The sequence below is a fragment of the Clarias gariepinus genome, chromosome 26 (genome assembly GCF_024256425.1).
Source record: "Clarias gariepinus isolate MV-2021 ecotype Netherlands chromosome 26, CGAR_prim_01v2, whole genome shotgun sequence".
Classification (NCBI taxonomy): domain Eukaryota; kingdom Metazoa; phylum Chordata; class Actinopteri; order Siluriformes; family Clariidae; genus Clarias; species Clarias gariepinus.
Window position 1 is genome coordinate 9,323,576 of NC_071125.1, and position 25,510 is coordinate 9,349,085.

At 37.7% G+C, this 25,510-nt stretch overlaps 2 protein-coding genes across 3 annotated transcripts; one reads left to right on the forward strand and one right to left on the reverse strand.

Annotated features, from left to right (window-relative positions):
- Positions 1 to 9,740: 9,740 nt before the first annotated feature.
- sec61b (SEC61 translocon subunit beta) lies at positions 9,741 to 17,957 on the reverse strand. Its single transcript, XM_053487507.1, has 4 exons — positions 17,818 to 17,957; positions 16,887 to 16,984; positions 13,922 to 14,026; positions 9,741 to 10,100 (listed from the first exon to the last, which is right to left on the reverse strand). The coding sequence occupies exons 1-4, from the start codon at positions 17,818 to 17,820 to the stop codon at positions 10,013 to 10,015; spliced, it is 294 nt and encodes a 97-aa protein (XP_053343482.1). The 5' UTR covers positions 17,821 to 17,957; the 3' UTR covers positions 9,741 to 10,012.
- Positions 17,958 to 18,246: 289 nt separating this feature from the next.
- Positions 18,247 to 21,888, forward strand: alg2 (ALG2 alpha-1,3/1,6-mannosyltransferase). 2 transcript variants are annotated; one of them, XM_053487940.1, is made up of 3 exons: positions 18,247 to 18,341; positions 20,024 to 20,336; positions 20,591 to 21,888. In XM_053487940.1, the coding sequence occupies exons 2-3, from the start codon at positions 20,028 to 20,030 to the stop codon at positions 21,488 to 21,490; spliced, it is 1,209 nt and encodes a 402-aa protein (XP_053343915.1). In that variant the 5' UTR covers positions 18,247 to 18,341; positions 20,024 to 20,027; the 3' UTR covers positions 21,491 to 21,888. The 2 variants fall into 2 exon arrangements, with proteins under 2 accessions (XP_053343915.1, XP_053343917.1); XM_053487942.1 differs by having other exon boundaries at positions 20,027 to 20,336.
- Positions 21,889 to 25,510: the final 3,622 nt, after the last annotated feature.

The window sequence follows — 25,510 nt, forward strand, 5'->3', positions numbered from 1 at the left end:
AAAAAAAACCATGAGAAAAAAAAGGGAATCATAGAAATAATAGTTAATGATAACGATATTGGTCCCTTGTAGTTTCATAATAATACACTGAGAATTTGTTTGTACCTTACATAGATTATGTGATATGAAATGGCTCTTGAAGAACAACTAAATGGAAGGTCCTTACAAGGATAGTACAATGATGTGTTTGTATGCCTGTGTGTGTGTGTGTGTGTGTGTGTGCAGAAGGAGTGCAGAAGTACCGGCCTGAGTGTTGGATCGATGACGGCTAGCGCTCTATTCCATGCTTTATCAACCATATGATCCATTAAAACCAGGCACTCTCTGTTGGCATGGGCCCACACACAAATACAAACACACACACACACACACACACAGTATACACACACTTCTTCCGCCATTCCACACCAGTTGCTCATCCTGGATCCCTGAGGAGAGCGGGGATTCCAATACTGCTTGGAAAAACTCACTGAGCCGTACCTTATGAGTGTATACACACATAAGCACACACACACACACACACACACACACATTCATAGAACTGGGCCATGGATGCAGAAAATAAGGCATTTGATAACAAAGACAATGTTAACTTCAAGTCTTTACATGTTTTAGCACTTTTATTGTCTTCTATAAGGTGCAAAAAGGGTGCCTTTAAAAAAGAAAGTACACCATGTCTACACACACACTCACACACACACATACACATTTACATTGTGATTTAGGTCACAGGTGTCAAACTGCGGTTTCAACATGCTGTTATTTTGTGCTTTCCCTGCACTTAAACCCAAATGAAGGAAAGCAGAATTGATGCTAGGTTAGCCGATGCTAGCTTGAATTCAGATAAGGTGTGACAGCTTCACTTACTTGACTTGGATTAAAATCTATAAACATCAGCATCAGACACGCTTAGGGACAAATCTAAATGTTTATAGATGTTACTTTAAAGCGAGACATATTATTACCAGAGTTTGTACTGTACAGCTAGCAGTTAGCATGCTAGTTATGCTAGACAGCCCTGCTTGCTTCTTTGGTGTGATTTTAGGCTTTGTGTTTGTGTTTGTGTGTGTCTGTGTAAAAAACGTTGTATTTGTAACACTTGAAAAAATTTAAACATACTTTTCTACTTAAAGAATCAGAAGCTGTTCATCAACTTTTTTTTTCAGCAGATATAATTAAATTTTCGGTTTAACTCATTAGTGTTTTGTTTTCATGACATTTGTAGCAACAGATTCTAGACAGACAAGAGTGGGAGCAGTTTGTGTGTGTGTGTATTTGTGTGTGTTTGTGTGGGGTGTTTCACTTTGCATATCAGGATGCATCATGACCAGAATGTTATTTAGCCCAAGTGAGAACAAATGTGTGAACAAATATCTTTGTCAAGGGACATGATGTCCTTGATCTTCCTCTGACTATGGTCTACCGTCCGCCTACTAACTTTTTGCCCTTTTTACACATCCTTTACATACATGACTTAAGGGAAACTTAACCAACTTAACTGAAACAACTGGAATTATTTCAATAAGCACATGGTGTGATAATGTGCAGAAATGTATGATGCAGACTTGCTTTGTAGGAAAGTTTGGCTTTTAAAGGTGCTAAAGGAGCAGTTCACCACCAAGACACCACCCCTTCTTCCTGTTTGGGTCTAACGATATGAACCTGCTGTCCCGATCACTCTACAATTCAAGTCAAGACCACCGGAATTCTAACCAGAAAAACCTTCTTAACAACTTTACTCTGTTTTCCCATTATGCACTGTAAGCATGGGTTAGGTTTTTAATTGTACATGATGTTTTAAAGGTGTAACAGCCAACGAGAAGGCCATTTAGTCTAATTGTGAAAAACAATCCATAGGCTATAATATAGACCTAACCTTGTATTTAAATATAAAAACATGCTTTTTTTCTGTACTAACTTTGTTATATATGTTTATTTTATGACTTTCATAAACATTTTTTTTTTTACATGTGATCTCCAAACATTAGTATTCTTTTCAGACAAAAAAAAGAAAGCTTCAGGGTTTTGTATGCATGAAAAAAGAAGCAAGTGCGACCAAGGCCTCAGAACTGTGGCTGGTTCTGCGGGAGGTTCAGTAAAACTGCACAAATTGTACCTGAGATTATATTTTAAACAAAGGCACGTCACAACAGTTATTGACTTGTTATTGAAACATTTCTGCATAAAATAGACTTTTGCACAGTACTGTAAATGCAGACTCAACTGTGCCATCCGTATTTGATCGGTTCATTATTTTGGACTGAGTCGAACCAAAGGCAACAGCACCACCAGTGGTCGTAAGGTATAGTAATAATATAATTAGGCTGATTTCTTTCAGTTCCAGACTGTGGATTCATGCAGTGATGGTCATGTCAGGAGTTTACATGTCAGGTAATGTCCAGTGGACCAATATTCCAGTTTAGCTCCCCTAGCTGAAACTCCACCATAGCCGTGGATTGGGTCTTTAGAAAATGAGCTTTCCAGTTTAGCACCTCTACTGGCTATAACATCATAAGCGTCTTAAAATTATGGTGTCTGGGGGGCATACGGTCATAGCTTATGTAAAACGCCCATGCAATGCACAAGGTAAAATGTATTGTTCTAACAGATGCAGATTCACTTGTTTACAGAATTAGCAGTGGCTTTGATGAATGCTTAACAGAAATGATGTATAGATAAGTAAACTGGAAAGTGGTGCATTGGGCAGATAATTTTCGGCCTGCTTTTCTGACACATCCGTAACACGTCATCGACGCTGACTGAGGTGACGCATGTGAAGTACAGTCATGGGTGCAATGAACTCGAATGAGGTGGATTATTTATTCTAATATCCTCATTTTTTCCGAAAATGCTTTAAGAGGCTAGATAGACAAAGCAAATGTCGTCCAATCAAAGTACACACAAGGACAAACAAGAATAATGAATGTGTTGTTTTTTTATTTTTTATTTAGTGATTATAATTTTCTTCAAGTTTGGTATATGGAGAAAAGCTGAAACAAACTGATTATAATAATTTGAAAAATTCCCATCAAGACAATAAAAAAAAAAAGAGTTTTTTTTTTTTCTAAATTCTTTTTCTAAGAGGTTTAACACACTCTTAGAAACATAATATTTATCTGAAGGGATTCATAATAAAGTTCTACTAGCGAACATTTATGTAAGGGAAATACTGTAAGGGTTTCTTCAAAGAGACGCAGCACACACACTTTAGAGTTTTTAACCTTTTAAGCCTTGTGTAAATATAAAGGTCATATTTGTCATGTTTGTGTTGAGCGGTTGTTGGTGTGTTGCATGCTCGTGTGCACACTGCCCCATTTACCGCGGTAAAGGTACGCTACCAATGCTCCAAGTGCCCAAAAATGGGAACTACAAAAAGTCTAACAAGGGGTCCAGATAACACGATGCCCCGCACTCGAGCTGTGAATGTTTGGTTTCTGAGTGCGAATAGGACACAATAGTATTTCCTAAGTAACAATTCCTTTATTAAATACTTGTTTTAACGTAAGCTATCAAAATAAGTATCAAGTATGAGTTTAATTCATGTTTTTGTCCTATCCCTGATGAAAAAAAGATATAATTATTAAGTTTATTAAGTTTTTAAATTATTAACCCACACTGTTAGATACACGTTTTATAATTTCATTACTAGCATAAACCCAAACGTTCTATCAAGACAGGACGAGGTTGTTTTTGAAAATTCGAATTTTCCATAACTTTAAACGCATGACCCAGAAATAATATTGAGAAGCAATATACAACCTCAAAACAACAGAATATCAACATTAACAACACACAACCTGCAAAACGTTAAGCGGCAGGTACCTGGCAGTACCTGTACATCCCTGACTTGCTCATATTGCCTATGCTTTTTTTTTTTTCAGATGCTTCCCTAGGCAATGATTTAGAAAAATTACAGTTATCTAGTATTATTAAATTTTAATTTAAATTTTATTTTTAATTAAATCTTAGTTGAAGTTTGACAAAGCAATATGTATACATTTACCAGGTTTAGTAGTAATTTCCCCAGAGAACCAGCGGCTAGCATTTAGCGCTCTCACTACCGCGATCCAGGTCCGAGTCTTGGTCAGAAAAATGGCTTAAAAACTATCATCAGCACTATGGATGTATTTTAGTTGTAAAATAAAATGAAATAATATTAATAGATGTTTTTTGAAGTCGTATTCGCCACAGTGTATTGAGGTCATTTGTTTAAAAAGGTACTGTACCACAACATCATGGAGTTAAAAGTTGTTGCAACATCGTTTTTATCAAAGTAAGACAACTTTCAAAAAACAAACGGATACCTACAGTAATTTTGTAAATGTTTTGACAACCCAAAAAAAAGCATGATTTTTTTGCAATAAAAAAATTAAGTTAAGTCTAATTTTAATAAAACTAAAACAATTTGCGCATCTGAAAGATTTTTTTTTTTTTCTTTTTACATTTTTAAAAAAAAGGTCATTTTAAGAGTGAGGTGGAAGTGTTATGTCAGAGATGGGATTGTTTTTTTCTTTGTGTGTGTGTGTGTGTGTGTGTGTGTGCTTAAAAATGCTGAAGGTGCTTTAGACCTGGCTACATCTTTCTGCTCTCTTGATGCAAACTTTTACACAGTTAGTCTGTTTAAGCCAAGATAATGATCAGCCTGTCACAAAGGCACAAGACAAACATGGCAGCATCCTGACCTTGAGTTCTTTTAACACAACATTTGCATTTCCACTTTATCCCAGTTCTACAGAGCGAACGGTCTACGTCATTAAGTTTTTCCCTCCAGTGAAGAAACCAAAAAAAAAACAACAACCCACCAATCTTTCTGCAGAACAAGTGACTTTGCTACCAGACGCACAACTCCACCTGGACTTAAAGAGGAGAATAAAGATGGACGGCGAGTACACTAGGCTCAGTTAGTGCTAATAACAGGGCACGAGAAGGTGCCATAAATACAAATAGGCTGAGGGAAAAAAAAGAGAATGCACTGACCTATTTAAACCCTTTTCTGTGACTCTTCCTCTGAAGTAATTCACGTGTGAATGTGTAAATGTGTGTGTGCTCGTGTGTATTAGGAGCCCAGTAGATGTTGCGTTTGTTAGATTTTTTTTAAACAGCCTTAAATCCTTTTAAAGATTCTTACTAATTTCTCATGTCTTTTCAAACATGTTTCATTTTATACTGTATGTATAGATGTATATATACATGTGTGTGTGCGCACAGAAAGCATTTGCATGTGTGTATATGTATGTGTGTGTGTGTGTGTGTGTGTGTGCATGTGGGGCTGCCCCTCTACACAGGCAGCGGTTTAGTGCTCAGGAAATGGTTAACAGAAAAAAAGTGCACATAAAGAAAAATAAAGAAAGCACCTCTCAAACTTCCCTCGTTCATGCAAAACGCTGTTCATTTCCAAGAACTTTTCTTCTTTTAATTGATCGGTACATATTTTGAATATACAGTAGTCTAAGTAGAAGGAAAAAATATTATAAAGATATATACAGTAGATATTCAGCCTGTCTGAGTAATGAATGATATTTAGCATTATAATTAATAAAATAGTAGGAACATGGATGTTTTCTAACATGGAAATGCACTATACAGTATTTTATATTTTTTCGTTGTAGATTAACCCACTTCTTTAATGTTGTTTTCAGGCCCGGATAATCAGCAGATTTAACCCAGACTGAGTGGGAGAGGTGAAGTTCAGATAAGTGTGTGTGTGTGTGTGTGTTGGTGTTTGACTTTGCATGTCTGAAAGCATCATGTGCAGAATTTTTATCAAGTTTTATTGCTATTTTTTGTTAGACATGCACTTTAGATTTTCTGTCTTTGACAATATCCTATACGTGCATGTGCATGCACACGTACACACACACACACACACACACACACACACACGCATACACCCAACTGATATGGATTTATTTTTAAGATGATGCTGAATAATTCTGGCTGTGTCACTCGCAGTAGGGATTAGACTGGACCAGTGGGGAAACCTAACCCTCATTATTCAGGACATGAATAATACACACGCACAGACACACACACAGACCCAAACACACACACACATACACAGGCAGTGGAGCGGCTACTCAGCCCATTGCAGTCTCATGAGAAGTGTGTGTGTGTGTGTGTGTGTATAGCAATCTAGAGCGCCCCTTGCAGGCGTTACTGTAAGGTCAAGGAGAAGACATGACTTTCCAAACAAGTGAAACTTTATTAAACATTTAAATGTATAATAATAATCATGATACATCATGATTATTATTATTATTATTACTATTATTACTATTATTATTATCATTATTAAGGCATTAAGGCCCATTTATTTTAAATTGCCCACAATTAACAATAATCACTGATCCGTTTTTTTAATCACCAAATTTTCATGTTCTGACAAAACAAATCTCCACATCTTTAACAAACTTATTTGCAAATTAGAATGACTTCTTAATGCACAGCCGTTTCTAAAAGACTTCCCCTGTGCATATAATTCTATAGCCATGTTCATTCCTATGTAATGACTATACAGTATTAGTAAAATAACTCGTGACAATTAAGTTCACCAAAATTAGCACCAAATACAAATACATTTTTTCGCAGAATTTTAAACAATTAGGGAAAAATATATATTTTTAAAAAGAATATTTAATTTATCCTGCATTAATTTTTTTTATATTAATAAATCTTCCAGAGTATTATAATAAATTGCCAGATAAAGGATGCCATGTTGACTAACAGCAGCACTACAACCTGCCTAAATGCTTTGTAGGAGATTCTGATCCCTGCACTGGAATACACCAAACCCAGGACAGGGTGACCTAAAAAAATATTTATAAGCAAAAATGTTACAGTATATCGCCAAAAAAGATTAGTTTTTACACATAATTTAACTTAAAACCTCTTGAAACTCATTTTAGATTTATTACAAATCAAGTGAAATATTGTAAGCCTTTTTTTGTTTCAGTTGCGATGATTACAGTTTACAGCACATGACAATCCAAACTGCAGTATCGCAAAATATTCAAACATTTCACTAAGATCAATCAAAAATGATTAATACTGAAATTCTATTTTAAAAAAAGTTCATTTATGCACTCAATGCTTATGCAAGGCTACTTTAGCATAAATTATTGCATCAATGTGACATGCCATGGAGGTGATCAGCCTGAGGTATTATTGTAGACCAGGTCGCTTTAATATCAGCCTTCAGCTCATCCGTACTGTTTCTCGTTTGTGTTCAGGTCAGTTGAATTTCCTGGTCAATCAAGTACAGTAATATTATGGTCAACAAACCTGTTAGAAGTAGTTTTGGCACTGTGGGCATGTGCTAAGTCCTGTTGGAAAAGGAAATCGCCATCTTGATACTGCTTGTCAGCAGAAGGAAGCATCTCCAAGTGCTCTAAAATCCCCTGGTAAACAGCTGCGTTGACTTTGGACTTGTCTAAACACAGTGGACCAACAATAACAAATGACCCCACTTCATTACAGACTGTGGAAACTTCACCTTTCCCTTTGAGCTTCGGCTCTTTACTTCGTTTTTTAAGACTCTGGGACCTTGAATTAGAATGCAACATTTACTTTCATCTGAAAAAAGGTTTCTTTTTTTCTCCTCAGCCTACATCTGGCATTGTCTTTGGTTTAGGAGAGTCTTTAATGCAACAGGTGGAGCCCATTTCCTGAAGATGTCTATGTGTGGTGTCTCTTCATGCACCGACTCCAGCCTCACTCCCAGCCCTCCCAAGTTCTTGAATCAGCTTTGGCAAACTTTCCTAAGCCTGCAGTCATCTCAGTTGCTTGTGCACATTTGTGTACAACACGTTCCTCTGCCAATCAACTTTCCTGGAATATAGAACACTCTGTGAACAGTCAGCCCTTTCAGCAATGCCTTTTTGTGGTTTACCCCCCATTGTAGGGGCTGCTGATGATTGTCTTCATGACTTTTAACTTAGCAACCTGAATAAGATTAAGAGATACATGGTATTTATACTGCATGAACAATTTACTCAAACTCTAAATAAAACATTCTATTTTGAGATATTGGATTATGTAATTACAATTAAGACAAATAAAATACTTTGAAATAGTTTACTTAACATGTAACCTAAGTTTCACTTTTTTAATAGAAATACAAATGCTATGCGTGTATATATATACATATACATATATATATATATATATATATATATATATATATATATATATACACACACATACACACACACACACACACACACAAACCCCATTTAGCAGTGAACAATATCACAAAGGTTTCCAAGATTTAAAATTCTGGATATGATTTATGGAAAAAAACAAACAAAAAAAAAAACATTAAGAAATGTACAGATTTATACATTTTTACAGTATGTCCCTATTGAGCAAGCCAGGTGATGGACAATGCAGGGACAAACTCCCTGAGATGACTTGACAAGACTCAAAAGGTAACCTATCCTCATTCGGGTGATAAATCAATCACTCCTATAATTGAGTGCTATTATGTTAAATAATGCAATTGTACAAGAAGAAATGTGTAGTAGTTAACCATGAATATACTTGGTTGTGGTTACCAACATGTAAAACAATTGAGGTGAATCAAAGTGAAACTGTTTTTATCAGCGAAGTCGACAGCCATCTTCATGGTTTCTTGGAGTGAGGCATCAGGACGAACCGGGTAGAAAAAGCCGTGAGGATGACTGGTATCTCCGGTGCATTATATGGTTAGACTGTATTTAAGAGCGTATTTATAGAGCACATGCTCAAAATGACAGCTTCTCACCTCACAGCACTTGTGTATTCACCGTAAACGAGAATGTTCAACATCTCTGATGTCGTTACCTGCAACTCTTCAGTGTAAAGATTGTTCTGGGCAGGTTTGAAGGGTAAAATTACTGCACTCCAAAAATCATGTAGTGTTTGGTCTGGTTCTAATCACTCCATCAGTAGCTTGGAAGCCATTACATTGTATATAAGGGACAAAAAAATATGTATAAATGAAAAAAATTAAATAAATTAAATGGACACCGATATTCAAATTCTTTTTTTTTTCTCCTTCTTTACTTTTTTTTAAAGGAAGTCCCTTGACTGATATGCAATTTAAAGGGCAGGTGTGACCCGTTTTTTATTTTCATTTTTCATAACTAATTAAGGAGATGGAGCGGATTCCACATGTTGAATTTGCATTAGACTGTGATGCAAGAGAAGGATACCAACATAATGCTGGAGAGGAGGGGAAAAAAAAAAAGAAGAAAAAAAAACTCTAAAACTCACTGTCTCTAAAACTCACTGTCTAAATACTTATTGAGTCAACTGTAGGAATTTAGCGCTAAGCAGAAGCCGATAATTAGGTTAAATTACAGTAATCTACAGCAGCCAGGTGAAAATATTTACTACAGAAAGGACAAATCTCTACCGTTATGGCAAAGCTGAACATTTTCTCAACATAGCAGCCACAGCACTGTGACTCACACCTCAAATTTCCTTGTAAATCCGTAGCATGCACGCTTTTGCTCATGCACACGTTGTGGGTCTAGAGCTGCAGGCTGAAGTGAACACTAATCTGCGATTGCCCAGAGGCAGGTGGAGTCCCACAAGCACCGTTCTCACCGTTTTTTAGACACACACACACACACACCCTTGTTGCACCTGCCTTTGCACATTATGTAATAGTTCTCCACATCACTCTCAAGAAGTGATTTTTTTTTTTTTTGGTTTAAAAAAAGGGGGGAAAAAATTCTACAGGCAAAATTTTTTGCTGTGTTTTTATTATTGTACAAGTTTACACAAGCGTTTGTACAAAGTTTAGCAAAAAAAATGTACATGTTCTGTTTGAGATTTAAAAAAAAGAAGAATAAAAGAAAAGATGTGGCAGGGAAGAAAACCTTGTTTACTCTTCTGAAATGAAAACACGTGAACCAGGATTTCCTGTTTAAGGGGGCGGAGTTTGGTCCGGGTCCAATGGCTTAATTCATAATCACTGATTTTTTTTTTTTATCATCTTATGGAGGTCAGAGTTCAAATGTCAGGGGGTTTAGGAACGGGTGTACTTCCCCCAGATGTGTAGCATGAAGACGGAAGCGATGAACAGCAGACTCATTACAAGCACTGGTACTGGGCCACTAGAGAGAGAGGGGGAGAGAGAGAGAGAGAGAGAGAGAGAGAGAGAGAGAGAGAGAGAGAAAATGGTATTTGTCAGAACAAGTGAACAAAATGAATGAAAAAAAAAAAAAAAACAGGACCATTGTTAGGCTTTTTGTTTCCTTTCTTCTGTTGATGCTTTAGTAAGAGTTAATTACAATTCATGCCAATATGTCATGATGTCATGAGAGAAAAACACAGCAGAGAGAAAGAAACAGCAAGAGAGTGACAAAGTGAGCAAGAAAAAGAAAGAGAAAGAAAAAGAAAGAGAAACACAGACAGAAAGAAAGAACACTGACAGAAATAAAGAAAAAGAGAGCGTGACAAAATCTGACAGAAAAACAGACAGAGTCAAACACTGACAAAAAGAAAGAAGAAAAGAGAAAGCGAGAAAAACACTGACAGAAGAGAGAAAGAGACGAACACTGACAGTAAAACAGAGAGAAAAAACAAACACTGGCAAGAAGAAAGAGAGCGAGACAAACACTGACAAAGAGAGAGAGAGAGAGAGAGAAACTGACAAAGAGATAAACACTGACGAAGAAAGAAAGAGAGAGAGAGAGAAACACTGACAGAAAGAGAGATAAACACTGACGAAGAAAGAAAGACACAGACACCAAAACTGATAAAAACAGAGAGAGAGAGAGAGAGAGAGAGAGACAGACAGAAAAGACAGAGAGAGAGAGAGAGAGAGAGAGAGAGAGAGAAACAGTAACTCAGTGAGATGCTCCCATGTATACTGTCTAGTTTAGTGCATGTTATCAGAGGGACCTCTACTGGTGAAAATATCACATGATTATATTTACACATGGAATCACTGTTCATTTTAGATTCCTTAAAAATGTTTTTTAATAAAAAGCTTTCTCTAGATCTTTTACACATGTCTCTCCCTCTTTCTCATATCCAAAAAGCTAAAAATCTATCTGTGGATTAGTCTTAACCCCGGCACAGAGAACTTCTTTGACTGACAGCTCTTGCCTGTCAATGATTCTTTCCCCCCAGGCCAATCAGCTCTCCTCATGGAGGTCATGTGATACAGGGGAGTGGTACACAGGCTTCGAGACAGCAGTGAGTGGCGTTGCACTAACGAGTGGGGTGGCTAACGAGCGGCTTTATTAAAAGAGGAACTGACCATCCCTTGGGTCGCTAGGCAGCAGTGTAACCATGCCGACCGAAGGCCCCCCCCCAGGCTTTAATTGATGTGACCTTTTCAGACAGGACTTTAATTAAGCTCCAAAACACACGCGCACACAAACACACCCCTCAGCCTGGTGAAAAGGAGCTCACGCAGATTAACTCATCACAAGGCCCCTCGGCTGCACATCCACACACTTCGACACACCTGCGTGGAGTGTGTTTATAATACGAGACAAACTTCAGCCAATATGAGGGAACCCAGATATGAGGGAAAACTTAATAATGAACTCACACGCTTCTCACCGTATTTATCATGTGTGTTTGTTCTTCACAGAAACAAGCTTTTTACATAAATACACAGCTTTACAGGAATTTAGGCTCGTCAGGAAAATGCTTACATTTAAGCTATGTTTTCTTAAAATAACTTTCTTTTTTTTTTTAACGCCATGACAGCTTCTATGGCTATATTCATGGCAAGAAGCATTTTTGTTATTGAAAAACTAGATAAGATGTTTAAGATTAATTTTTTTCCAAGAATTTTAAAACCATATTTGGATTTTCTTGTTTAAAAACTTTTTTTAAAGTATCGACAAAAAGTTCCTTAAAGGAGTAAATTTGACATTTGACAGGTCTTTTAGACGATGCTTCCTTGGCAGCTCTGTCCGCCTTCTAGACACTAGTAACCAAATTTACGATAAACCAGTATAAATATATTTTAACAAATTCAATTTCTGCTAATATGGCAGTGAAGGAAAGTTTAAATGTAGCATGTGAGCATTAACACACACACACACACACACACACACACACACACGTCTAGGAGCCTAGTCGGCAAGAACGATCAAATGAAGATGGGGTTGAGCCCAAGAGGCCAATTTCCTGTCGTTAAAATTTAATGCTTATCCTGGCAAATGCTAAACTGCGCAGATCCCCACTGACGCTTCCTTCTGTGTCACTTCCTATTGAGCTGGGGGATGAATTAAAAATGAGGTGCTGTGCTGTGCTGTGTTGTGTGTGTGTGTGTGTGTGTGTGTGTGTGTGTGAGTGTGTGAGTGTGTGAGAGTGCGTGTTTGTTAACAGATTAAGCATCTCTATTCATTTATTCATTACCTCAGCTTATGAACATAAGCAGTAAATCAATAGAGCAGCAGAGTTTTGTATTTTATATTAATATCACTTTTATGCATGATTATGGCCTAAATAATAATCAAAATTATTTCGATCGATGTTAAAATCACAATAATTCATTGATTTTAGCGGGGAAAATATTTTTATGGCACATATATCCATGTACTACAGAAGAGAGGTATGGGAACTAAACCCCCTTGGGACAGAGCTGTTTTGCTCAGTGTTTTTTGTTGAGAAATAAACGCTTTAGTACTTTTAAATCAGAAAAACTGCAGCTACACCATTGGCGTCTTTGCTGGAAACTGACCTATCAAAGGTGTGGAGACATCAGATGCTGACCCTAAAAATTTTGCATGAAGTTTTTTTACCGTGAACGTTGAGACATAAGCACAATACACTTTTTTTGTTGGTGTGTTTTTTGACATAGACTTCTGTCTATATTGCGCTACTTTATCCACGATGCATCTTTGTACCACCCATAACTTATGTTTATTATCGCACTTTTGTAAAATTATATTTGTATACGTGTACAATAGTCATATTTATTCACATTATTCATGTATATTGTGTTATTTGAGTATGTTATCTTCAATGTCACGTAAAGTGCATAATTGGCCTAATTATAATCAATAACAACTGTGATAAATGAAATTATTGGTCCATGTGCACAGGGGTGAGAGTGATTAATGTACAGAAGGTGCGGTAGGTAATAAGGATATAGCTCATGCAAATCTGTTGGAACATAAACTTTTTGGTCTGTTATAATGCTCTTAACCAATTTCCAATCCTTAACAATACCACATCAGCTACCACTTAAGCCTCAACGCTCTGATACTAAACATGTCAAACACGCGCGTGTAGGCTAAACACAGAAATTTCAGTTTGGTAAAAACATGCTCTGCGTCTTTCAGAGTAACGCAATGTCTGTGTGTGTGTGTGCGCGCGTGTGTGTGTGGTGAGAAAAATCAAACTGAAATAATACTGACTAATAACAACACCTCCCCCAGGCCAGCCATCAACCAGCAAACACACACACAGCTTGTCACTCGGAAACACGGCACAGTTTAAAAACATAACCTGTCCAGAGTACTGCTTTAAGAGATTTTAATTTTTTAAATATCTTAAATCGAAGCTATTTCCTTCCTGTCAACAGTGCCTTAAAAAAAGTTCAGATCGACTATTTTGCAAATATTACAGAAGGATCTCATCAATCATTCATCTCAGTCACACTGAGTGCCATGATTTGAGTCTCTTTTTTTATGATTTTTTAAATTATTATTCTTCATCTACATGTGTACGATAATTTACGGGAGCTGATTAAATAGTTAAACTCAATCTTTTAGAAGATTTAAGAAGCACTATAAGTCACATTGTGTAAATAAATATGGTTTCCACATGCCTGAAAATGGTCGTATGATTTGGTCTCACATGCTGGTGTGAGAAATTGCAAACCTCTTTTCTGCTTATCACTACAAATGCTTGACAGCAGAGTAAACAGTTTAGTGCACAGTGTGTGTGTGTGTCTCTATCCACTTACACTTTGAGTCCGGGCGAGTCCTCGGTGTAGAAGCGCCACATGCCACCTGTACCTGCTGATGCTGTAGCTCTGCCTGCAGACCGTGTACCGCTGCCAGTCGCTTTCCTGTAGAAAATAAAAATAAAATTTAGAAAAAGGAAAAACATTTATAAGCATGTGTGTATATATATATATATATATATATATATATATAAAAAAATCAAGACCTTTCTACCATCTTTCTCTTAGTTGATGACCCTGATGTAATCACTCTTAAAGGGGAAAACACTGATCACTCTTGTTTTGGATGTTTGATCTAATCAGGACTGTTTAAACAACTCCATCAAAAAAAAAAAAACATTTCTTAAGCAGAAGTTCCAGCTCATTATCAGTTCACACATGATCGTCTGTTTAGTTTGTTTTAGAAAAACTGACCATGTTGGAGTTTTTCTGCTTTTTTTCCCCCTCTACTGTTTCAATAAGCAGCTCTCTTATTGTTACACTCAAGGTGTTTTACAGTACAACTTCTCAAATACGAGGCAGAGCATTTTGGCATTTCTGTAGACATGAAAACACAATGATTTGAATACTCGCATGAGTACAATCTTTTCAATGACTGACCTAGGTTGTTTAAACTGCACATGTTGGTAGAGCAACTCTTTCTCCATACAAATATACTACTTAATGAAGTCTCCATCACAAGCCATGCATTTGTACCATCGTTAAACCCAACTCTCTCATCTGAAAATCCACTTTGTTGTCCAGTACTTAGTTCGTGTCAAATGCTGGTTCCCCTTCTTTAAACAAAGGGTTCAAGAATGAGTGATGGAGACTATGTTGAGTAGTACATTTATACAGAGGAAGAGATACTCTATTAAATCGATAAAAATCGATTACTAAAACCGTTGGCAATGAATTTCATAACCGATTCGCTGTGTCGCGCGACGCGGAGACAAGAGAGATAAGATAAACCTTTATTAGTCCCACGCGTGGGAATTTGTTTTGCCACGGCAGCAAGTGGACAGTACAAAGTTAAAAATTAAGAAACAACAGAATAAAGTTAAATAAAATAAATATAAAAATAGGGGAAAAAATTTGTATAAATTAGTATTAATGTATACTATAAAATCTGGCTATAGAATATGGACATCTGTGTAGTAAAAAATATTTAAGCCATTTGATTATTTATTTGAAAAATATTTAAAACATTTAATAAAAAATAAAAAAACTTGAACACACTCAGAGTTCGGCACCTCAAACAGGGCGGAGCAAAAATAAAAAAAACAAGCAAAGGTAGAGGAAAGATACGAAGGGCAGAGAAATCCGTTATCAGGTAATCGTCTCACCCTGCTGGGTCTTAGTTCGCGTCTCTTACTGGTATGATCAACATCCGTGTACGCGTATACTGTTTACTATAACACTGTGACCATGTGTGTGTGTGTGCGTAAAACATATTTTATTTTGTCTGTATGCGTGTGTACAGCGCGCATGTAAAGCAAAAGCAAGTCTCATTAGAGATGTTAAAAATCCATGTTCTCTTTTGATGTTTCTAAAAAGAAAACCAATTAATTTTTGTTTCTCTTATATATTTTACATTGCTGTTTAATTAAGCAAAAGTAAATTTTATCCAATTAATCGATTACATTTTTGGCAGAATACTCTATTACTAAAATATTCTATAGCTCCAACCCCAATTCAGGGTCTCACATTTTGTTAATGGAGACACTGCAGAGGCAAAAAAACTGAAAAGGAGACCCATTAGGTTCAATATTAGGCCCACTGTAGTGTTCCCAGTATACATACAGAACTGTTAAGACATAACTAATGGAAAAACTAATTCAGTACATTGTAAATACTTATAAAATATATTTGTATATAATCAACTGCATATTTATTGGAAATAAACGACTGTGTATTATTGTGCGACTGTGTGTATTGGCTTAAATCTATTTAAACTTTTCCCAAAATTTCAACAGAAAAATTATTACAAATTTTATGCCCAAGCAGGAATCTACTCTAATCCAAAACAGTCAGTGTTATCTGATGGTTAGCAGTAGAGCTGTGAAAGTTAATCAATTATGAAATTTAATCAATCCTTTGCTGGTCGAGTCAGCAAACTGAATCAGTGGACCAGGATTCAGAATTGATTCACACCTCCATCTTCTGCAAATAATCGCTTCTTCTTCCAAATTTATTGGCAGTTGGTGCAATACTGCCACCTACTGGACTGGAGTGTGGATGTACGCAATTACACTGCTCAGGACAACTCGGACTTGATACTGTTCACTCAAATAATGCTCAAAAATCTAATCGAAAGTCTAGACATGATTCACTGTAATTGGCTGTAAAGACCTATGACTTTATGCCAGCAGTGACTACTGTAAGGACATTTTACTGTACATTCTTGAGGACTTGCTTACAATGGTACTTCAACATCAATACATTGTAATCCACTAATTTAATGACCTATTTATCAGCTCTGCTACTGTATTGTTTTAAGTACCTGGGTTGTGTCCACTCAAGAACTTTGCTTATAACTAACTCTTCTAAATCTTTACATCAAATAGTGCATGTGTGTTCATTGATCTCTGGGTTTGGCTGTTAATGATGATCTTCGGGATGAATGGTTGCCCTGTAATCTTCACTAGTTTACTGATGATACTTTGATTGGTATAAAAAGTCACATTTTGCAGTTTGAGAACACATTCTGTATACGTTCGACATTTGATGCATCAGACCAATGGATAAATATAATCTTCAGAGCATGAGATCATGCAGTATTGTCTTCATTAAAACCTGTTTGTTGATTTGTGGCATTTTGGCAGACGGTCTAATTCAGCATGACTTACATTTTTATTTCATTATACACCTGAGCAGTTGGGATTTAGTGCAAGTCCTTAACCACTGGGCCCCTTTGATCATCTGGAATCAATGTTGAGTCTCAAAGTGAAATAATGTTGATGTAAGGTTTTGCGAGAGCTCCTACCTCTGTCTGACTGTGGATCCCGCTGATCTCGGGGCCACCGTCTTGCTCGGGGAACGGCCGGAGGCGCCGACACTTGATGCGCTTGCTGCGGGTCCAGGCTGAAATCAAAAGTAGGTGTTTGAAGTAAAACCTTCATCACTGACTAAAGTACTAGTATACCTTAGACCAAAGACCTGGCACTATCATTTGTCAGGACAAGAACTAAGAGTGTAAAGAAAGAGTGAGATTGTAAGGCTTTGCATGAGGCAGCGGACCATGATGCAGACTCGGTGTTGTTCATTCTAATCCTGAGAAGATGTTGGTGCACTCCCATCGAGGGGACACCACAGCGGAGCATCCAATCCGCACAAAACTTTGGCAAAGCTTTTACGCCTGGCGCAACCCTGCTATTTTATCCAGACTTGGGACCGACAGTGGATTCAGTTATTGGTTCTAATCCTAAGAAGAATTATTATCGAAGGGGTGGGTGCCAAAACTTTTGAAATCCTTTATACAAAGGGGGAAATTTCAGATCTGTGCTTTAAACCACTACACAGAAACCACATAAGCTTTAGGCTATAACAATGTTTAAAATACTATAGTGAGCAGGTGTGTGTGTGTGTGTGTGTGATATTAATGTTAAGCTAATGGTACAGTCTTATTACTCTAGTGAAACACCAACCATAAGCCACGTATGCAAACCTGTACAACGTAGAAATCTTACTTAAAAACACACACTTTCGGTTTAGGTTGTGTGAACTAACGGTTGTAACACTACATTAAACAGAACGACGTTAATAACATTACCTGTGTGTGTGTGTATATACTCTATATAACCGTTTGAAAGCTGACCGTTACAGCTATTACATTCGTTCCCTTAGTAACCGTAAAACCGCGTATATCTAACTTTAAACGCTCTATAAATTATTAAACTCTCTTTTCATGAACTTACCATGTTGTCTTAAGATTTTTGCAGAAACTTCAAAGGTAAGACCTGAGCAAAACGATGGTCACTGAGAATGAGCGGACTGTAAAAGACCAGGGCTGCGTTTCTGCTGACGACTTAACGAAAAGGCCACGACAACTCAAGGGAGGACCCGCTTAGCAGCCCGTCTCACGCCTGATTAAATTATAACAAACTAAATTATTAACACTTAAAATGCTGTAGATTAATTTCAACAATGCAGTTCTTTGTCAATTAAAATATTTTATCAATTATGTTTTATATTGTATAAATATTTTACTTGACATTTAAAAGATAAAAAAAAAATACAGGCAAAGTTAGAGCGACCAGTGTAGAAAGTAATGACGTGCCCTAGCTGGGGAGGAAGTGGAGACATTTTGGCTCAAGCAGAGCGCAGTTTCCGTCATTCATATATACTTATTGCTGGGTTAAATCGCTTTTGAGGATTTTTTTGAGCCATCATGGCAGCCGGTTAGTCAGACAGATAGTGTAGACTAATACAGCAATTGAAGGTAAGTGTTTAGGCTGTATAATTTCTTAATAATACATGTTAATATAGCGCTAACATATTTTAAGCTTATATCTTATTCGTGTTTTTGACGTGTTCTCCTATCTCTTAATCTAATAAACTTATAAAAGAACTTTATTATAACTGTTTTAATAGGAACGATTCTGACATATATTTCTATTAGACTATTAGCTTGGTTCTGTTCTTTACATTTTGCTAAGACTTTGCTCAGATTAAAACTTAACCTTATACAGGAAATCTACACATTTTTGTAATATAAATCTGTGATTAAATTTAAGGCTTGGTTTGCCCAACCCAGCCTTTTATAAAACAGAACCAGTTTCGCAAAACCTTTCCATGGCAGACCAGCTCATGCTACAGACCTAACTATTAATGTGTTTACACAAATATTGATATCATTATTCAGGCACAATGACGCAGTGATTGCGAATAGTTTGGGAATAGACACGAAGGAAAAGGTTACAGATGGATGAACTACATTGTAACAGGTGGCACGGTGGCCTAATGGTTAGCACTGTCGCCTCACACCTCCATGTTCCAGGTTCGATTCCCGCCTCGGGGTCTATGTGCATGAAGTTTGCTTGGTGGGTTCCTCCAGGTACTCTGGTTTACAGTGCAAAAACATGGAGGTTAAGTTAATTTAGCATCCTAAATTTCCAGTATAAAAATGGGAATACGTACAATGGTCACCATTGGCCTCGACTGTCCCTAGTTGGACTACAGAGTTTCCTAGATGGATGGATGGAACACTTGTAACTATAGCCAAGGACCTATATTTATGGTTATATAATGATTGGATGTTGGGATGCTTAGTGATCAGTAGGGATGGGAATCATCAGGGACCTCCTGATACAACATTATGACTAACCCAAAGTAGGTGCCGAATCGATTAATGATAAGATGTTGTAAGTATCACAAATGTATAAAATATCCATATTTGATGATAACTTTTTTTTTTTTTTTTTTCAGTTTTAGAAACTTGAACCTTAAAAAAAGTTTTATACCTTAGCTTTATTTAACAACTGAATTGAACATGGGTATTTAGCTCGATCCTTAAAGTTATTTTAATCATTTAAAAACCCAGCACAGCATTTAAACAATCCAAACTAACGTCAAATACAAGAGTTTAACATTTTACTCAAGGTTAAATTAAACAAAAAAGCTATATTTTTACTGAGCATCGCATATGTCTTGTCATCCGCCATAATTATTATTTCTAAACAAACTTAGCAAATGATTCACTCCTACGACACGGGATGCAAGTGTGGAAATAGTTCAGAGTGTGAAACATCTAGGATTATAAAGAAACTGTGATGTTTTTTTTTTGTTTTTGTTTTTTTAAATGTACAGGCATCTTGTGCAGTTGTAAGCATTTGGCCATGCTCAACTTCTATACTGGCACAAAATCGGTTATGTAGTACAACAGAATAACGATTTATGAATAAATTTTTCCCCCATCTCTAGTAATCAGTGATTGGTTGTTGGGGAACAATGGCGATCAGTGATTAACTGTTGGGGAACAATGGTGATCAGTGATTGGTTGTTAGGGAACAATGGCGATCAGTGATTAGTTGTTATCTTGCCTGGCATGCTCTTTATATCATACTGTACATAAATAGTCCTGATACATGGGTTTAAAATCTTTTCATTTATGTTGTGTTGCAGCAGCATGGTCCGAGTGGTCTTTTTGCACCCTGATTTGGGAATAGGAGGCGCAGAGCGGCTGGTGGTGGATGCAGCTGTGGCCCTGCGTTCGCGTGGATGCAGTGTCCAGATCTGGACGGCGCATTACGATCCACAGCACTGCTTTTCAGAAACGCTGTCGCCTGACCTGCCCGTGGTGTGTGTCGGTGACTGGTTGCCCACCAGCGTGTGTGGGTACTTCCACGCCATCTGTGCCTACCTGCGTATGATTTATGTAGCTTTCTACCTGGTGTTTCTGAGCGGAGTGGAATATGATGTGATTTTCTGTGACCAGGTAAACATTCATTTTCTGTGTCTTTGCCTCTGTGTTGCACTCCAGCAACCTAATAAGCTGAAAAATCCACCCTACTAAATGTAAAAAAAAAAAGCTCTCCCAAATCTAGTGGCAAAATCACTTTTGAGTCACTTTTCGAAAATTTAATAGGTTGCATGTCGCAAATTATCATCAAACATAAGATTTATCCTTATGCTCTCTTGTGCTGTTACAACAAGTTGCTTATTAAACTCTTCGTTAAACCTCCCTCTTAGGTGTCTGCATGTATTCCTGTCTTGCGTCTGACACGCCACAGGAAGAAAGTTCTCTTCTACTGCCATTTCCCCGACCAGTTGCTAACCGAGAGGCGTTCTCTGCTCAAGCGTCTCTACCGTGCGCCCATAGACCGCCTGGAGGAGTTCACAACCGGTATGGCTGACCTCATCGTAGTCAACAGCAAATTCACTGCCAACATCTTCAAACAGACCTTCCCTAACCTGTCTGCGATCCAAACAGATGTCCTTTACCCCTCTCTGAACACGTCCTCCTTCGATCAGAACGTGAAAGACCTTGACGGGTTGATCCCTGAGCACCGGCGCTTTATTTTTCTCTCAATAAATCGCTACGAGAGAAAGAAGAACCTGCCGTTAGCGTTGCAAGCACTGGCTGTTTTGAAGGAGCAAATTTCGACTGGGCAGTGGGAACAGGTCCACCTGGTCATGGCAGGTGGCTACGACGACCGCGTGGCCGAGAATGTTCAGCACTATGGCGAACTACGCTCTCTAGCCTCCTCTCTTGGCCTGGAGGAACACATCACCTTTCTGCGCTCTTTCTCTGACCACCAGAAGGTGGCACTGCTAAGCAAAAGCACTTGTGTCCTTTACACGCCCAGTGGTGAGCACTTTGGAATCGTACCCGTGGAGGCCATGTACATGCAATGCCCCGTGATTGCTGTAGCTTCTGGGGGACCTCTGGAGTCTGTGGCGGATGGAGAGACGGGCTTCTTGTGCCAGCCTACAGCCGAGAGTTTCGCTGAAGCAATGCAGCGGTTTGTGGTTGAGCCAGAGCTTAAGCAGCGCGTAGGGAAGGCAGGAAGGGAAAGGGTGCTAGGGCGCTTCTCTCTGAAGGCTTTTACCGATCAGCTTTACCAGTATGTTCTCAGTTTGATCAGCTGACCCTTTGACCCTAAACCCTCCTGTCATTCCACTGACCTAGTGGTAAAAGAATGCACTCTCTAGAGTCGTGAACATGCAGGGAATTGAGCTGCCGAGCTGACTGAGAGTTTAATGGTCTAGTTTTTGCTGGATGTCTTTTTATCCACTGACCAATTAAAATGTTTTAGGGGCAGAAGTCGATCTTCATACAAACTTTCAAGTTTCCTAGAGTTGCTGCAATTATATTTACAAGAGATGTTTAGATGTTTATTTAGCTTTGAAGCAAATATTTAGACTTTCCATTAGATGGAAAGTTTCTGACACTGGAACACTTTCACATACGGGTTCGGGATTGATATTGACCGTTTACTTCCTTGTCAATGCTTTAAAGAATCATGATTAAACTAGTTGGTGTACAATTTTGTCTTTGATACTTATTGTAGGTGTAACGTCACTATTGCAGTGACACTGTTTTTTTTTTTTTAACTGCATTCTGCCATTTATTAATTTGTTCATTTATCTACTGTAACTGTTTTTATCCTTATCAGTCTATGGCAGGATCAGACTTCCATACCAGAAACTCTGACACTGAGGTGAGAATACACACTGGCGGGAACTCCAGTCCATGTTAACACACTCGTACACACCTAGAGCTTGTTGTGTAGCCTACTTGTTTTAAAACAGTTGGAGAAAACCAGAGAACCAATAAGAAACCTGCAAGGATAACATGTGGAACTATGTACAGACAGAATTCCTAGCATCAGGCTTGAAACCTGGAGCTGTGAGGTTCTGCTGCATTTCTGTCATTTACCACACCCACACACACTGACTTACAGTAGTGGAGAAGCATAATATTATTTACTTATACTTCACATCTACATCCATCTGTATCCAATCTGTATTTCCCCACACCTAGTGGTCTTGGTGGTAATTTGGTTCGGTACAGCTCAACAATCAACAATAAACCATTGACACAAAATGCACGACGGAACAACAAGATGAATAGGTCTATGAATGCAAGCAAAGTTGCAGCATTTTTTCCTGGCAACCAATAGCACCATTGATGACTATGCATGAATGCTGTATACAGTAGAGTCGCAGTCAGAAGTTTATATAATAATCATGGCGATATTGGGCTGTCAGTGATTTCTTGAACTGGTGTTTTTCTGGGGCAGAATGGAGCACAACTTTTAATTCACTTTAATTTATATAATGGTCATTGTTGCAAAGCGGCTTTATAGAACAAATGCATATATTTATTCATATGCAAAGGCGACAGTGACACGGACAAACTCCCTGAGAGTTTATTGTACATTGATTCCGCCATTGGGAAATAGATCAAAGCCAATTGCAAGTCAACTTACCATGATATTCCTGTTCATTATGAGTGTATGTCAACTTCTAACTGCAACTGTAACTTAGAAGCATAGTACAAGTTGTGTGTGAAGAATATTGATTCACTACAAATTAAGAGAGGCAGGGGCATTCTTCCTCTGCTCTGCCTTCTCTCCCTCCCTGACCCCTGGTCCTAACACTCCCCCTTCAGAAACGAATTAGTAGCAAGGCATATTTTTCGCACAAATGTACAGACCATCTATATTTATATTATTTGGCCTTCACGAGTAAGAAAAAACTTTTGAAGTGGTATTAATACGAGGGGCGATCAAGTCAAACCAGGACCTGATGATGAAATTTCTTGTGAATGAAGCTGTAAAAACAACTGACATTTACCGAAGGCGGTAAGCACAGTATGGTGATGATACTTAGCTGCAGAGTATTCTACATTAAATGAGTTCCTGGGAGGCCAGCATTTCAGGTGTGAAGCAGGCAAGAAGAAAAATAAGTGTTTTTTACATCCCAAGAGAAACCTACAGTATGCATGGGGCTGCAAAGTACCAAAATGTGGGTTCTGTTTAGATAAAAAGCATGAGGCACAAGTTCATATTTCATAGAAATACTTTATTACAGCACCATCTTTAATTTCTTTATAGCAAGGGATTTTTTATATCACCACTCAGGCATGTGCATCTGTTTTGTTGGCAGTTTCAAAGCACAATTTCTTGCGTCTCATTAACACCCGACCTATTAAGGTCTTGTGCTTATCTGGGTGTTGATTGGGTCTTAATCATGCATTATTAGAAAGCGCTTATGAGGCTAGCAGGTGGCATAAATCACATAGGCATGGTACACAATAACCTTTAGACAATGCAGGGGTTACTGATCATTGATCTTACTTCTTTCTCATAGAATTACCGGCTTTTTGGAGGCAAAACTTTGCTATGAATGTGAAAAATGATAAGTGTCAACAGACAGTGTGATAAGTTCTTTTACGCAGTGTGGCCACAACCTGCTTACCTTGACCAGTGGAGGCCATTTGACTGATGGGCAGAACAACCAAGGATCATTGGTTTTACAGGCTTGAAGGAGATCTTTTTTTTTTTTATCATTATTGTATTGTAAAATTGTATAATTTTTTGGTGATACAGAAACATAAACAATGAATGTTTGATCGTGTAGTTTTTCTTGTGCTGTAAAACCTGTAGATTTCCCTGGGACTGTAACAAGGCTGATACTGGAGACTCCATCTAAAAGAAGTCCCATCCAAGTGAGATAGCTGTAGATGTATATTAGAACAAGCTCATCATGTCTGTAAGATACTGTCGGAGAGGGAAAAATAATCAGGAACTTCAAATCTATCACATTAGAGAATCTAAAAGCAATATCTTAATATACAGTCTCAGTTTTTACCACCATAAGCTTTTACACATTTTAGTATTACAGCACATAGTACTGCTGATAGACAAACGTTTGTAGTTTTAGATTCTGCTATTGGCTGTCCCAATAATCTCAGCTCCTCTGGGAAGGCTTTTCATTAGATATTAGAGTATGGTTGGGAGATTTGTCTAGTAAGGAGCATCAGGAGGTCTGGGATTTAGTGAGCGCTCCAAATTATCTCACATGTGCTCAGAAGGGTTGCTGGAATACGGAATGTGCTTGGGCCTTTTAGTTCCATTGAAAGGAAAAAGTTATATCACATACAGTTGTATGTTTCTAACTTTGAATCAACATGAAAGATGTTCATATGGATGTGAAGGTCAGGTGTCCCAAAACCTTTGGCCATATAATAAATAAAATCGAATTGAACTTAACCGGAATTATAAAATTTACATTTAGGCATGTAGCAGACTGATAGTGAAAACAACATAAAATTTAAATAAAGATATAATTTGTAACCACAGTCACCTTTTACCCTGGACGTACTAGATATAGTCAGAATTCACACTGCATTTAATATTTTAGTATCTACCCAAGTGGACAAGAGTAACTCATCCTGAGGCTACCACCACCATGCTTTACTGTGGGTAAGGCGCTCTCAGGATGAGCACTGTTGCGTTTGTCAAAATACGTGCTTTGTGTCGAGGCAAGAAAGTTATAAAATATATACTGTATTATAAAACCTGTGTTCAATCAAAGTGTTACTGTATGTGGTATGGCACAACTGGGACTCCCGTATTAGAGGAGTAACTCTGAAAGTATCATTGAGATCCACAGCTCAGGTACAAGAAGTTACCACACTCTAGAAAATCCAACTAGGACTTTGATAGCAGGCATTTTGGGACTCAACAAATGGGTTCTCTGGACAAAGATTATTCGGGGAAAATTTTTAACCTTGACACAAAGCATGTATTTTGACAAACCCAACAGTGCTCGTTCTGAGAGCGCTATCTCCATAGTGAAGCACGGTGGTGGTAGCCTCAGCATGAGTTACCCTCGGCCACTTGATTGGCCACTAAAATGTTAAATGCAGTGTGAATTCTGGGAAAGATTTATAATATATTTAGTATGTCTAGGGTAAAAGCTGACTGTGATTACAAATTATGTCTTTATATTCTTTAAATTATATCTATAAATTTTATGTTGGTTTTACTATCAATTAATTAATTATGGATTAGGGAAATTATCTAAATGAGCTCCTTATTGTGGAAAATGGGTTAAAATAATAGTGGAATGTGCACATTTACTGGGAAGTGCAAATGTTCT

What these genes read in the sequence shown, in the direction of transcription:
- alg2 (XM_053487940.1), top strand. Translation starts at nt 20,028, where the DNA reads ATGGTCCGAGTGGTCTTTTTGCACCCTGATTTGGGAATAGGAGGCGCA. An exon ending in ATGTGATTTTCTGTGACCAG is followed by an intron (nt 20,337 to 20,590) that starts GTAAACATTCAT and finishes CCTCCCTCTTAG; the next exon opens with GTGTCTGCATGTATTCCTGT.
- sec61b (XM_053487507.1), bottom strand. An exon ending in GGATCCACAGTCAGACAGAG is followed by an intron (nt 14,027 to 16,886) that starts GTAGGAGCTCTC and finishes TATTTTCTACAG; the next exon opens with GAAAGCGACTGGCAGCGGTA. An exon ending in GACTCGCCCGGACTCAAAGT is followed by an intron (nt 10,101 to 13,921) that starts GTAAGTGGATAG and finishes CTCTCTCTCTAG; the next exon opens with TGGCCCAGTACCAGTGCTTG.